The following is a 15,856-nucleotide window of genomic DNA, read 5'->3' as shown; positions in this document are numbered from 1 at the left end:
TGTATTCAAGTTTCCCCAAAGGGCTCGCAAGGCTTAAAAGCACATTCAAGGTTAGCTCTCATTGTCTTCTAAATTTTAACTATATTTTCAAGCTGGCATCAGATTTTTTATATTTCTTCACCTATGCTTACATGAATTTATGAGACTATAAACTTAAAACAATCATTCCTTACCTTTGATTCTTGAACTTTCTTGACTTTTTTCCTGCTGGAATTAAAACAGAAATAGATCAAAATCTGTAAGTAAGTGTTCAACAGCATGATATAAATTATCAGTGAAACTAAAGACCACTCTAAATATTTTGCTTTACACACACCCAGGGGTCATTGTAATATAATTCTCATCTTAATGAATAATTATGTCAAATCTCTTATTGAGTAGCAATCAGTCTTAGTGAACACAAATTCCTCTAAGAAATCAATACATTATGTGAATATGAACTTATAAATAAATGAACAAATGGTTAATGAATAAAAAATAAACTTGTCATGCTCCTCAAATGCCTTAGGCCATTCTATTTAATTCCAAAAAGTTACGAATGATGTCTTCAAAATTTGCTTTCAATATCTATACATTAATGATAAATTGTTGCTGGGGAAAACAGCTTATGAGCAAACAGTGGAGAATTCGCTAAAAAACACAAGGGATATTTCAAATGTCTTTCCTTCAATTAAACTTAGAATCGGTCCCTATCTTACTTCTCTAAGGCTAAAGTTGACAACAATTCTATTATTTATTCAAAGATTGCTTCAGTCAGACCTGTCTTTCAATTTGACATAGTCCTTATTAGTTACCAGGCAACCCCGAAAGAATTAGCTTGCTTTCTGTTTTTAAGTAGAAATCGTGCACTCTGTGACTTCTCAATTAATATGCATGCACAGTTCACTCTGTCTAAAAGTTTCAAGGTCTCAAACTAAAAATAGCTTTGAAATATGTTTCCAATAAAAAGTAACATACACACACACAGAGAACTGCAGAACTGTATTAATACCAATATGTTTTGGTAAAATGTATATACATAGTAAAAATATAAAGAATTTATTTTTGCTGTTAGCATTAATCCCAGAGTAAGATTTTGAGAAAATGAATATTGACAAATGAACATTTGTTGGATGAGCAAATCCCATGTATGATTTTGTTAGACTTGAACACTTTTGTGTTCCAATTCTCTTATCCTAACCCTTTCTGCCTTTGTGTTTGAATGCTATTCTCTCCTTTGTTAATTAATTGAATTTTCTAGTTATGATTTATTTCTAATTTGGAGTATCTGTTGTTCATTTAAAGTAAAATTTAAATATAAACAATGCGTTTCAAAAATACATTTTTCTTTCACAATTATAGGACAAGCAGGCTTAAATTTTTCAGAGAGGTATTTGTAATTAAAAATACTCTCTATCTCTCACCTCCTCTTTTGCCACTCATTTATTTAGTCATCATTCTTTCAACAAACACATATAGGTTACTTTCATGTGCCAGAGATTGCTACAGGTAACATATAAAGGATGGACAAAACAGAAAAAATGTGTCCTTATGGAAAGAGAACACTAAATAAATGGTAATGTTCTACTTGTGTACTTATTTATTTGTAATTATGTTTATTGGGGTGACATTGGTTAATAAGATTATATAGGTTTCAAGTGTATATTTCTATAATACATGATCTGTATATTTAGAAAAAGAATGTGGTAGTTTTGCAGGGAATGACTATACTTTTAGATGGGTATACTACAATAAAATGATTTTTGAATAAAATTCTGAATGTGATGAGAGAATTCTCCAAGTAGCTTCATCACAACAACATGCCCCCTCATGTATCACCTATTAGGCAGAGTTTTTTGATGAAACATTAAATCACCCAAGTGACTCAGGCCCCTACAGCCCATCCTGTGACTTATGGCTTTTCCCAAAACTAAAATCACCTTTGAAAGGGAAGAGATTTCAGACCATTGATGAGATTCAGAGAAATATGACAGGGCAGCTGATGGTGATTGGGAGAACTGTGTGAGGCCTGAAGGTGCCTACTTTGAAGGGAATGAGGTATCATTATCCCATGCACAATGTTTTTTGCATCTTGTATCTTCTTCAATAAATGTCTCTACTTTTCATATTATATGGCTGGATACCTTCTGGAAAGACCTCGCATATCTGTGGAAAACATGTTCTAGGAGTGAGAAACAACTGCAAATTTCCTAAGTTGCAAGAGGTTTTGACATTGTCAAAAATACCAAGGAGACCAGTATGACTGCACTGGACAGGATCAGGGGAGTTTAGCAGGAAATGCAATCAGGGAGGCAATAGGGGCAGATAAACTTGCACTTGGGACATTGGTTTGATCTTTGTTTTTCATACTGAGAGGGCTGTTAAAACATTGAAAGTTTCTTCTCAGAGAAACACCATTATCTGAATTACATTCAAGTAGAATCATTCTAGCTACTGAGAACAGGTCAAATAAGGCAAGGGTGAAATTAGAGGAACCAGTAAAAAGTATCTTACAGCAATTTAGGTGGGAGTTGATAATGGCATAGAGCAGAGTGGTAGCAATAGAGTCGGAATATCTGTTAGAGCTGGAAAGACTTTCTGATAGAAAAAATGTTGGGTGTGAAATAGAGGATAAACAGGGTGATTGTCAAGGTCTCAGCCATTAGAAAGGAGTTACCTCTGACTATGATGAAGAAGATGGCTGATAAAGAAGCACTTATCCGTCCTTCACTTGCTTTCTAGTACTGCCTTATTCTGTGAACTTTTCTTTCATTGTCCAGCCACCCCTGTCCCATCTTTATTCACTCCTCACATTCTCAATTCCTAAATGTGAATTTCCCAGACATTGAGCCCTTAACCTTCTTCCATACACCTCACTCCCCCTGCGATCTTACCCAGCCTACTGGACTTTAGTGTCACCTTTCTCATAAGAACTCTCATATTTATATCTCTAGCCAGTCTGTACCATCAAACTTCAGACTCATATCTTCAACTGTATTATTTTAAGATTTTATTTTATTTTTTTAAAGATTTTATTTATTTATTTTTAGAGAGGGAAGGGAGGGAGATAGAGAGAGAGAGAGAAACATCAATGTGTGGTTGCTGGGGGTCATGGCCTGCAACCCAGGCATGTACCCTGACTGGGAATCGAACCTGCGACACTTTGGTTCACAGCCTGCACTCAATCCACTGAGCTACACCAGCCAGGGCAAGATTTTATTTTTATTTATTTATTCTTACAGAGAGGGTGAGAGGGACAGAAACATCAGCGAGTGGTTGCCTCTCACATGGCCCCCGCTGAAGACCTGGCCCGCAACCCAGGAATGTGCCCTGAATGGGAATCCAACCAGTGACAATTTGGTTCACAGCCTGTGCTCAGTCCACTGAGCTACACCAGCCAGGGCTTCAACTGTATTTTTGACATCTCTATTTGGACATCTAATAAGAGCCTACCTGTCATGGCCAAAACTGAACTCCTGAATTTCCCTTACTTCTTTGGCCATGTTTCTCATGTTCCTCATATTCTTCATCTCTCCATCCTCCTGGTTATCCCCTTAAAGTAAATGCTTTCTACTCTGTCTCTTAGTAGATAAAAGGCCTGGAATTTTCTTGGGTTTGATATTTACCTTTGATTTGACTTTGAATACCACTCTGAGAATGCAAAGTAGGCATGCGATTAAAATGTCTGGAACTCAACAAGACATGTAAATTTAGAAATCAACTAGCTTCTATATAAATCATCAGTACTGCAATTGGAAAACATACAGGAGAGTCAAATGATCTGGAACTGAGTACTAGAAACAATGTAAAAAAAATAGTAAGTTGAACCAGCCAACTAAGAGAATGAAAGAATAGATAAATTATAGGATAAAACACAGGAAAGAATAGAATCATAAAATCCCAGGGTATATATTTGTATAAGAGAGAAATATTCAATAACAGAATTTTTCTTGTAGGTCAAGTAAAATTATGTCTAAGACAATGCCCACTAGATATATTGAAATCAACAGAATCATTGCATTCAAAGAAAACACATTTTTGGTGGTACCATGGGCTTGGAAGTAAAATTGAAGTTTTTTAAGGAAGGACAGGGTAGTTGAGAAATGTATGAAGTGGTAAAAATGAAATGGAAGAGACATGATGAGGAAAGAAAGGCCTGGGATGGAGTGTAGCTAGAAAGTACAGTCAAGTTTATAGAGGTGGTATATATTTTTTATTGTTTATTTTGTTTAGTTTTATAATATTTTATTTATATTACTAAGAATTAAAAGTGTCTAAATGACAGGAGGTGCATAATAGAAATTGAGAAGATTAAGATAAAAGGGACAGATGTTATGACTGATCGTATAAGGGTATTGAAATGGTAGGTGTGATACAGAAAATAAGTGGGAACGAAATTTAAATAGGAGTACCGGTTCTTCTGATATAACAGGTGGGCACAGGAAAGTGTGGCCATAGATACAGTAGGTTTGTAGGTTTGATATACTGACTTAAACATGTTCAATCTGTGATTTATTTCCTTTTTGTAACAGAAGAAGAGTCTGCTGAGTGATTTAGAATGGTTTGTCAGAAATCTGAAGAAATCAAATGGATTTCAAATGCACTGCTTTGTGTTTTTCTGTGAGAGCAGGAGAATAGAAGAGCAGCTTGGTACTGTTGAAATCCTGTTTTGCCATCATAAATTTGCAGTGGTATGAATCTTAGTCATAATTTAATTACAAATAGGATTAACATGCACTGATATCATAAATATTTTATTATATTTGTTCCTTAAAATCCAGTTATCCATTTATATACTTATATATACTGATAAATTACCAGTGGAAACATCCTACACACTAGAAATGATAGAGAAGAATTACTTAAAGAAGATCAAATAGTTATTAATTTATTGGATTGGGGAAAATGGAAACAGACTTGTAAAGTAAGAAAAAGACAACTACTCCATTTACTTCCAAACACTTATTAGAACTCTTTTAGTAGAGACATATACATAGTTTAAGACTTTGAAAGTAATACCTTTTTTAACTTACTTCTATGATTATGTTGTATTATTCACCTGGCAAAATATATTTTCCACCATTTTATTTAAAAAACTGTTTTACATATTAATTTTCAAACAAAGCAATGTTAAGGAGAAAATTGTGATTTTTTAAATTACATGAGAACTCTTAAGTGATCAGAAAGATTATTTATTACCCTGTCTACAGTATATATTTGAAAAATAAGTTTTCATTAGAAAACCTTGGTTCTTGTTTGTAATAGCAGAAGGCCAAACTCTTGGTTTAACTCAATTTTAATATTCCTTCAAAAGGTTTTCCGATAAAGCACTCTTGTATTAAAATAAGAAATTTATTTTGGCCAGGTTTACTTGTACCACACGATACTTGGAAGGATCCCAAAGTGCTACATTAATTACATAAATAGACTCCATGAAATTCAGCTCAATGATAGAAATGGGCAAATAGATTCTTACAGACAGTGCAATAAAGATTACCAAAGATAATCCAGGCAGAAGTATGGATTCAGAGGAAACACATAATTGCATGATAAGATCTTTTATTTTTAAAAAACAGTATAATAAATGGAATTAGCTAAACCACTATAAAACTAAGACATGTAGAGGTACACAGTAGTTTTTAAACTGATGTGGTGGATAAGATCTTTTCATTATTTTTTTTAAAACAACATAACAAATGGGATTAGCTAAACCACTGTAAAATTAAGACAAGTAAAGGTACACAGTAGTTTTTAAACTGGTGTGGTGGTTTTAAAGTATCTAAGCACACTAAAGTCTAGCCAAATAACATCAATTCATAGGTTGCTAGTCCTTTAAAGGGGAAGAATGTTATTACTCTGGAAGATATTATTAAGGATTTTTATATCTAGTATTACATTTATGGCATAACATTTATTAGCATCCAATGGTGGCTATAACATAATAATTGCTGTCTTATAATCAAAGATCAAAACTAGGTATGTGGCCATAATTACTTCAGACGTAGTTTACCCGTTATTTTCTTTCTCAGTTAGAAGCACATGCTCTCTAGGAAGAGAAGCAACCATCCAAATGCTAAGTGCATCATCTCCACCAACACAGCATGAGCTATAAACATTAGACTATCAGTGAATTGTCCTCCCATTCCAGAGTATAAAGCTTAAATCACCTTAACGAAAAGGCATCAACACAAACAGGTAAGATCCGTCAATAGTCCTTTTTTTTAATTTGTCCAAAAATAATGAACATATGTAACAATAAAAATTTTGTTTACAAAAATACATAAAGATAAAGATTACTAATTTTAGAAGTCTGTTAGTTTAAAGAACTTCTCCGAACTCTTCCTTTCCCTTTGATGCAATTACCGTTTGCCAAAAAAATACCACCAAACAAAACTTGCGAAGTGCTCATTTGCAGTAGAATAGTCATGTTAAATGCATAAGATTTCCATGTGCTAAGTGTTAAAAATATAAGATATTAAAGTTTTTGATATGTTTCCCAGAACTCTTAAGTAATAAAGATTGTAAATTCATGAAAGTCGGGAATAGAAGACTATTTCAGTAGAGCCACTCCACTGCCGTCTTGCAATAAGTCTCCTCTACGCCGCTCTGACGCGTCGTAGCACATGAGCTCCTTCCCACAAGCTCTACACACACACAGGCACACACTCTCTCCAAAACATACTTTTCTGTACCCATTTAATTATAAAGTGCCTGAAAAAGAAGAGATCTGGCAATCACAATGTAGTATATCTAGCCTCCTAAATCTTGGAGACATAGATGTATTTTCAGAAAACTGTAATGGTGGATTTTCAGTCTACTTAGTTTAATCACAATGCTCTTAATGTGTATTTAAAATAGTTTCCATCATAATATGAACCATGTTCTTAATCCACTATCATCACCACAACAAGCCTCAACTCTGGCCACTCTATCTGAAACAGCACCTCTATTACTATTTTGTTTCCTTAACTTTTTATTTATTCTCAGCAGAATTACTACTTCCAAGAACAACATATATTTATTTGTGCTTTATGTGTTCTCTTTACTGAAACACATGTTGCATGAGCAAGAGAGTTTGCAGGCTTAACTGGTATATTCATAGTACCTAGAGGAGTATCTTTCAAGAGAATAGGCACCATTCCTAATCAAGTCTCTGAACTCTAGAATTTAACAGCCTAGTGGAGGAACAGGCACCCACAAAATATATGAAATCAAATGTGACATTCAAGAGTGAGATTGTGTATAAAATCTAGAGAGCTCAAAGAACAATACATTCTTTCTTAACTTAGGGGAAGGAAAGCTTTGAATATGTGGACTACTGGGAAATACAGAGAGAGATTAGTTTGTAAGAATAACTAGTTGATCTTTGTAGCCAGTGGAAGGGGGGATTATATGTAGAACATACAGCATGACCTAAATTACCAGTTCATCAGAGTGCATGGTAAGACGACAAAAGAGCAAATAGTATGCAGTGGTAGTGCAGAGTTGGGATGGTAAAGTTGACATGATAATGGGACATGCACTAGATTTTTAAAAAATGAATCTCAAAGTAGAAATGAATTTACTCACCAACTCCCTTCTATATTCAATAATATCTGTACTGTGTTTTATTATATACATAGTATAATTAAGCTTCAAATATCAAGCTTATAAGTTTTATGATATGTTTATTTGTATTTCCACTTAAAATCAATGATTATGGGAAATTTATAATTATTTTTATCATTTAAATCTAAATGTAATCATCAGATAGATTTTTTTGTCTGATTTATTTTTAACCAGGAGTGTATATGTTCAAGTTAAATGGATAAAACATACTCAAAAACAATCATTATCTCGTGTGTCAAATACAATTAACAAGAGTTTGTGGGGGAGAATGGTGGCAGGAAAATGGAGACAACTGTACTTGAACAACAATTAAAAAAAAGAAACAAATTAAATTAAATTACTTTAAAAAAAAGGAATTTGTCCAAAATGTCATAAAGGACAACTTTGGTTGATGGGCTCACAGGGTCTTAAAAGGTGAGCAGCATTTAATTAGGTTTAAGAAATTATAGCTATCCAGAGCAGGAAAAAAATAGCTTGTAGTAATAAGGAATTAAGTAGTAAAATATGTTATATATAAAATAATGCAAAGACTCATAAGCATACTAGATAATTACAATAGTCAAAGGAAAATTTAAAAATCCCATACATGGTACACCCATATATGTGTCCTCCTCTCCATATTAAAGTACAAAATTTTTTATTTATTAATGATGCATATGGATTTGAGGATTAAAAAATATTAAGAGAAAGGAAATGTTTTTTCCTAACCTAATCTATAATCTCAAAATAAAAGTGAGAATTCTGTAGGCCTTTCTCGCAGAATTATGGTTCTACAGTATTAGACTTGGAGTTGAAATATGGGGAAAATCAAAAATGAGTGTTGATAGGCTATTTTTGAGGCCATGCATATAAAATCTAAAGAAAATTCAATAAAATAAAGAATAATTTTTGACAATTATATCTATGCAATGAAAAAATATTCCATTATAAAGAATATTCAGCATAAATTCAGAAGCATTTAAAAGAAATGCCTATTTAATTTTTGAAATATTATTTATGATTTTTTGCTAAAAAGGGAATTGCATTTTAAAAATTGATAATACATGTTCTAACCAGCTTTCAGATTTATCCTTGTCCATTTATCTTATTTTGTGTGTGTATGTAAAGAAATTTGAAATATGGTTGCAAGGTTTTTATGTTCTTAAGATCATGTTACTACCTTAATAAGGTGTTGACATACAACCTACTCACTTCTTGAACACAGGTTTGCTAGGGATATTCACAGCCTGCTCTGTGCTATGAGACAAGGATTAACTATGGGTAACTTAAATTTCTATCTCTGAATTTCAAAGTTATTTGGAGAGACTAATAGCAGTTAATTACAAATCAATGCTAAACAAGAATGGGAAGAACAATTGTCTATGCTGAGTGTGGAGCAAAGGGAGAATTCACAGGGAAAATGTTCTCTGAACCAAGAATTAAAGGATGGTACAATAATTTGCTGGTGAAAAGGTAGTAGGCTGTACAAAGTCACAAAACTGTACAACTTTTGATCCTTTGAGAGGAACTGTGGATAGTTAAGAATGGCTCAACTATATATTTATTTAGACATGAAGATTACATAAAATATATTTAAGAAAGTTCTCTCCTATCTCCAGTAGAAAATTTAGCCCATTTAAATATAGCTGATGCCATTTGGTAAAGAGTCATATAAATCAAATAAACGTGCTGATTATTATAACAGTTTTTTCAGTGTGTTTTTGAAGTGTGAAAAGTAATGATGATTTTCTTAACACAAATTACTAATTAAAGAATTCGGAAAAAATAAAAATATAAATCATTTAATTAATGGTTTTTGGTATGGAAATTAATGAAGTAGTATGATTTAAAATGCAGACATATAAATTAGAATTCTTTCCATTTTATGTTTATTCCTCAATAAATTTGGATGTGTAATTCATTAAGTCTATAAATAGACCAAAAGCAATAATTGTTATAGGAACCTAATGATTTGATTTTTAAATTTACAGTGATCTGGAGTATAGCATGCTTTTTCTAGTAATATAAATTTTAAAGAGGCTACCAATAAATCAAATTTATTATTTAGAATATACTTTGCATGGAAAACTATATTCTGCAATTATAAAATATAAAACGTACAGCCAGGTAGTTCAGCTCAAACTAAAGGAATAAAAAATATTCTGGCTTCAGGCAAGAAGGGGCTTGGTGGGGAAGATAAGCATGAGAGGTCAACAGCATGGAATCTAAGTACGAACACACTCAGTGCCCTTCTCATTAAGCAGATAAATTCATTGCAACTGTTTATAAAAAAGATGATTGAGGCCTGGGGAATAAAAATAGATGACGAATGGGAAGGAGAAGGAATTAGGAAGGAAGAAGAAGGAAGGAGGAAGAGAAGCAGGAGAAAAGGGAGGAGGAGAAAAAGATGATTAAAACACTTCTTACAGTTTTCTTAGTTGGCAAGCAATTTTTAAGTTCTTTACACATTTATCTCATTTGAGGTGACCGGAAGCCGTGGTCTAGCTTCCCTTGCTTACATCTTCAGCTGACAGTTCATGGAGGTCTCTAGGACGATGGCCATGGCACCTATGGCAGCATTTCCAAGCAACAAATACGATTACTTGATTTAAGATCCAAAACCATATGTCAAATTGTCTTTTTTAAAAAGATGAGTTCCCCAACTGGGATCTCCTTAAAATAAATACAGTACATGATTTCCATTCCTTCTTAGGCAAGTAAGTGGTAACAGTTATCATAATATCAGGCTAATTTTAACTGAAAGATGAATGAGACCTAGGACATTATGTTCCAACTGTTTACTTCATAAAGCTTTATTGAGGAATAATTAACACATAATTGTAGGCATTTAAAGTATATAATGTGACAATAATATATTATAAATGTGATGGTACATGTTAAAATATATTTATATATTCACACACCATACATATTCATTTGCACACATATTGTGGAAAGATTACCGAGATCAAAGTAACTAACACATTCATTACATCACATGTTACTTGTCTTTTTGTAATGAGACTGCTTCAGTTCTCGCAGTAACTTTTAAGTATACAATATAGCATTATTAAGTATAGTCACTATACTGTACATTAGATCCTTAGAACTTACTTATCTTATAGTTGAAAGTTTTTCCATTTACTTACATCTTCTTATTTTCCCTTTTCCCAACACTAGATAACCACCATTCTATTCTTTTTTGCAATATCAGCATTTAAGAAAATATTTCACATAAAAAGTGAAACCATACACTATTTGTCTTTCTTTGGCTTATTTCACTTAACACAATACCCTCCATATTCATCTATGTTGTCCCAAAAAGCAGGGTTTCCTTTTTTAAATAGCTGAGTAATATTCCATTTTCTATGTAGACCATAATTTCAGTATCTATTCATCTGTCCCTGAACACTTAGGTTGTCTCTATGTCTTGGCTATTTTTAATAATGACACAAAACACATGGGAGTGCAGAAATCTCTTCGAGATAGTAAATTCCTGCTCTGGCTGGTGTGACTCAGTGAATTGAGCACTGGCTTGGGAACCAAAAGGCTGCCAGTTCAATCCCCAGTCAGGGCATATGCCCGGATTGTGGGTCGGGTCCCCACTTGAATCGTACCAGAGGCAACCAATAGATGTATCTCTCATACATCCTTGTTTCTCTCTCTGTCTTTCTCTCTCCCTTCCCCTCTCTCTAAAAATTAATAAATAAAATACTTTTTTAAAAGATAGTAATTTTTTTCCTTCAGATATATACTCATAAGTGGAATTGCTGGATCATGTGGCAGTTTTATTTTTAATTTTTTTAAGAAACTGCTATATGTTTTCCATAATGTCTGTACTAATGTGCATTTCAACCAACAATGCACAAGTGTTCTATTTCATTAACAACCTACCAACACTTGTTATGTTCTGTGTTTTTAATATTAGCCACTATAATATGTATGAGATGATATACCATTGTGGTTTTGATTTGCATTTCCCTGATGAATAGTGATGCTGAGCATCTTTTCATGTACCAGTTGGCCATTTGGATGTCTTCCTTGGAAAAATATCTATTTAGGTGCTTTGTTCATTTTTGTACTTATATTATTTCCTTTTCTGTTATTGAGTTATATGAATTTTTATGTATTTTGATATTAATCCCTTATCATATATATTAAATAATTTGCTAATATGTTGTCCTATCCTGTGGGCTGCCTTTTAAATTTATTGTTTCATTTACTGTGCAGAAACTATTTAATTTGTTTGTTTTTGCTTGGGTTGCTTGGGCTTTTGGTATCGTATCCCAGAAAAACATCGATGAGAAGACCAATGTCATGGAGCTTTTCTCCTATGTTTTCCTCTACTAATTATACTGTTTCAGGCCTTACAAGTATTTACTAAATTTATTTTAGTTAATTTTTATTCATGGTGTCATCAGAGGTCCGGTTTCATTCTTTTTTATGTGGATATTCAGTTTACCCAGAACCATTTATTGAACAGATTATCCTTTCTCACTGTGTGTTCAGAACACCCCTGTCAAAATTAGTTTACTTAATTTTGTTGGTTTATTTCTGGGCTCTTGATTCTATCTCACTGGTCTGTACCATATTGTTTTGATTACAATAATTTGGTAATACCATTTGAATTCAGGTGTGACACGTCAATCTTTATTCTTGTTTCTCAAGATTGCTATAACAATTTGGGGCCTTTGAGGTAGTTATTGTTATCTGTGAAGAACTCCATTGGAATTTTAATTGGAAAGCATTGAATTGGTACATATCTTTGAATTGTATGGACTTTTAGTAAAAAATTAAATATTCAAATTCAAGAATATAGTATATCTTTTATTCGTGTCTTTTTCAATTCCTATTTTAGATTTTATTTATTTATTTTTAAGAGAAGGAAGGGAGAGAGGAAGAAAGGGAAACATCAATTTGTGTTTGCCTTTCATGCGTCCCCTACTGGGGACTGGTCTGCAACCCAGGCTTGTGCCCTGACTGGGAATCAAACCAGCTACCCTTTGGTTCACAGGCCAGCATTCAAACTCACTGAGCCACACCAGCCAGGACTCAATTTCTTTTTTAATGTTTTTTAAGTTTTCAGTGTATAGATGTTTTACCACCTTGGTTAAATTTATCCTTAAGTATTTTATTGGTTTTGATGCTATTGTAAATGGGATCACTCTTTTCAACCCTACAAAGTTTTACTGACACTTCTGCTGATAGTCTCATTGGGGTTTCTTTGTATGCGATGAGTCTTTTCTTTCTCTTACTACTTTAAAATTTCTTGTGTTTGATTTTCAAAGGTTTTATTACAACGTGTCTTGGTAAAAATTATTTTGGTTTAATGTATTTGAAGATTTTTGAGCTTCATGAACCTGGATAGCTATATCTCTTTCCATATATGGGAAGTTTTCAGCCACATTTCTCCAAATAAGTGTCCTGTCCTTTTCTTCCTCTCTTTTCCTTCAGAGACTTCCATAATGTGAATATTCTTTTTCTTAATGATGTCCCACAATTCACAAGGCTTTCTACACTTTTTAATTTTTATTTCTTTTTCATCTGATTCAGTATCAAAAGATCTGTCTTCAAGTTCACTGTTCTTTGCTACATTGAACCCACTGTTAAGTCCTGCGTTGCATTTTTCATTTTCTTTGACTGTTTTCTTCAGATAAAAAAAATCATTCTTATTCTCCTTTTTATTATTCCCATCTCTTTGTTGAACTTAAAATGAACTCTTTTCCTGAATATATTACATTCTAGGTTTTTGGAAACTTCCAAGAAACTGAAAACTCAAGCAAAGAATAACCTGAGCAACAAGTTCCAGGAAAAAAAAAGAAATGCTCAAAGTATTAGATAAAGAACACTATATGCAATAAAGAGAAACAGCATTGTTTTAAAGCACATATGTAACATTCACAAATATTGAATGTGTTGGGCCATAAAGGAAGCTTCATAAAAACCTATGGTGAATTTAAATATATTATATAGATAACATTCAGTATTATTAGAATTATATCAAAAGGATGCTGAAATAATCACCCTATAAACAGAATCCATATACAGATTATTAAATAATTCTTTGATTATACAGAAAATCATAAACTATTTCTGAATCATTTAGATTGAAGCAAAGAAAAGCATTGCCAGACCAAACTCATGGAGTTCTGGGAAAAAAGAATTTGTGGAAAATTTATAGCTTTAATTATCAGGAAAAAAGAAAGGTTATATAATACAAATTATGCATTCAACTTAAGAGGTTAAAATATAGTAACAGGAAAAATAAGCAAGAAAAATTGGCATCAAAGACATAAAAAGCTAAAAGAACTGTAGGATATTAAAAAATCTTAACAGGAATTTTCTTTCTGTGAAGATTAATATGGTCTCCTGGACAAACGTTTTACAAGACTTAATGATAAAAACAGAAGACAGAATATTAAGAGTAAATACAATGTGGTATAAAAATATTGTAAATACAGACAACTGAGATTAAATGTAAAGGGTATATGAGCATTATATTCTAACAAGTCTCATCTAATTCTCATATATAAGTGATACATTTCTGAAAAAAAGAAATATAGCCAAATGGAACAGGAAGAAAACGAAATATTAGTAACTAAATTTTCAAAAAATAATGCAAAAACAAAATGAAACAAGAAAAATGATGAAAGTGGCCACCAAAATAATTTCTTTCCAAATGCCCAGATCCAGATACCTTTGCAGATGAATTCTATTAGACATTCAGAAAGCAAATGTTTTGCATTTAAGAAAAATGTTAATAAAATATAAAATTAAAATCAAATAGGAACAATTTCTGCAAACCATGTTTTAAAGGTTAGAAACTCTGATTAGCTCCATAAGGAGTCGGGTGGAAGGATGGCCACTGCAGCAGTGTCCGTGGTAGAAACACTGGGAATGATAGACGTGGTCATTCTTAGGGCAATTCATTTATATGTTGGGCACTCAACAATTAGGCACTATAATAAAATGGCATGAAAATATCTTTAAAACACAGTATTAAGTGAAAAAGTAATCAATGAGAAAAAAGCAGTAATACTACTTATGGGGATCGAAACAGAAAGTATAATAAAATACATTTTATAGGAGCGCATACAAATAAAAAATTACTTATAAAACAAATTTAAATACTTGACACTAAGGGAAAGAGTTAAATAGAGAATGAAAATTTAAAAAAAAAAAAGGCCAGGCAATGAAAGACATATATCATATGATATCACCTAAACAACAAAACAAACAAGCAAAATATAGCCAAAGACACTGAATAGAGAACAGGCTGACAGTGACCAGAGCATTATATTCTAACCCCTCCCCTCTGACAGTGACCAGAGGGGAGAGGGGAGGGAATTTCAGGGGAAAAGGGGAAGGATTTACAGGAACAAATATAAAGGACACATGGACAAAAACTAGGGGGGAGTGGAAATGGGAGGGAGGTGAGGAGGATTGGGGGGGTGGGCTGGGATGGGAGCAAAAGACAGAAAACTGTACTTGAACAACAATTAAAAGAAGGAATAGAGAGATGAATGGAATAATAGATAGACAATTAGTAGATAGATAGGCAGATACATACATATGTACATATAAACATACATATAGATAGATATACATATAGATATAAATAAAATAGATAATTATTTTACCAAATGATGATACCAAGTTCTTAAAAGGTATGTCCTAAATGTCTTCTATGAAATTCAAAAAGGAGAGATACACACATATGTATCTATATAAAATAGTTAAAATAACACTCTTGGCAAATGGAGGCGATAAGGGAAAGTGTCATTTCTAGTCTGACTCTAGTTGAGATAAAGATACAGGGTTGGCAAAAGTATGTTTACAGTTATTTGTATGGCAAATAATACAGTAATTAACAAGTAATATAATAATAAGCATAAATTCTCCATTTCAGGTCCTGGAAACTATAAACCTACTTTTGCCCCATATTGTATTTTCCTTTCCATATATATTAAACTCATAAAAATATAATGGGATGTTTAACACAAAATTTAAGGAAACATTTATTTTTTAAGAAGTGGTTGGAAAAAGTATATAGTTGGGGAAAGGTACTGAAGGGCTTGAACAATATTTTTAATATATATTTCTTACTTGGTGTTAGGTTTGTAGAATCTTATTAAATTATTTTAAATATCATTGTCTATCAGAAATATTTTCTAATGAATTGTAGGAACAAGAAATTGTAAATGTCAAATTCCAACAAACTGATAGGAAGACTTAAAACAGCTGCTGTTAATTTCATTATCATAGAGAAAAATATGTCAATACAGGTTGA

At 32.5% G+C, this 15,856-nt stretch overlaps 1 protein-coding gene across 5 annotated transcripts in view; it reads right to left on the bottom strand.

The window, feature by feature from the left end:
• Positions 1-15,856, bottom strand: part of FSTL5 (follistatin like 5) — a 546,524-nt gene that overhangs the window by 442,732 nt on the left and 87,936 nt on the right. For 3 of the 5 annotated variants that reach the window (XM_028519771.2, XM_036031945.1, XM_036031944.1), the window contains one exon: positions 174-207. In XM_028519771.2, the coding sequence (XP_028375572.1) occupies positions 174-207 (34 nt within the window). The remainder of the gene's footprint in view (positions 1-173; positions 208-15,856) is intronic. The other 2 variants (XM_028519772.2, XM_036031946.1) reach the window with 1 other exon arrangement.

This window comes from Phyllostomus discolor, chromosome 8 (assembly GCF_004126475.2).
Source record: "Phyllostomus discolor isolate MPI-MPIP mPhyDis1 chromosome 8, mPhyDis1.pri.v3, whole genome shotgun sequence".
NCBI classification, from domain to species: Eukaryota; Metazoa; Chordata; class Mammalia; order Chiroptera; family Phyllostomidae; genus Phyllostomus; species Phyllostomus discolor.
The sequence above is the reverse complement of the archived record's forward strand: the minus strand, read 5'-3'. Positions and strand labels throughout refer to the sequence as shown.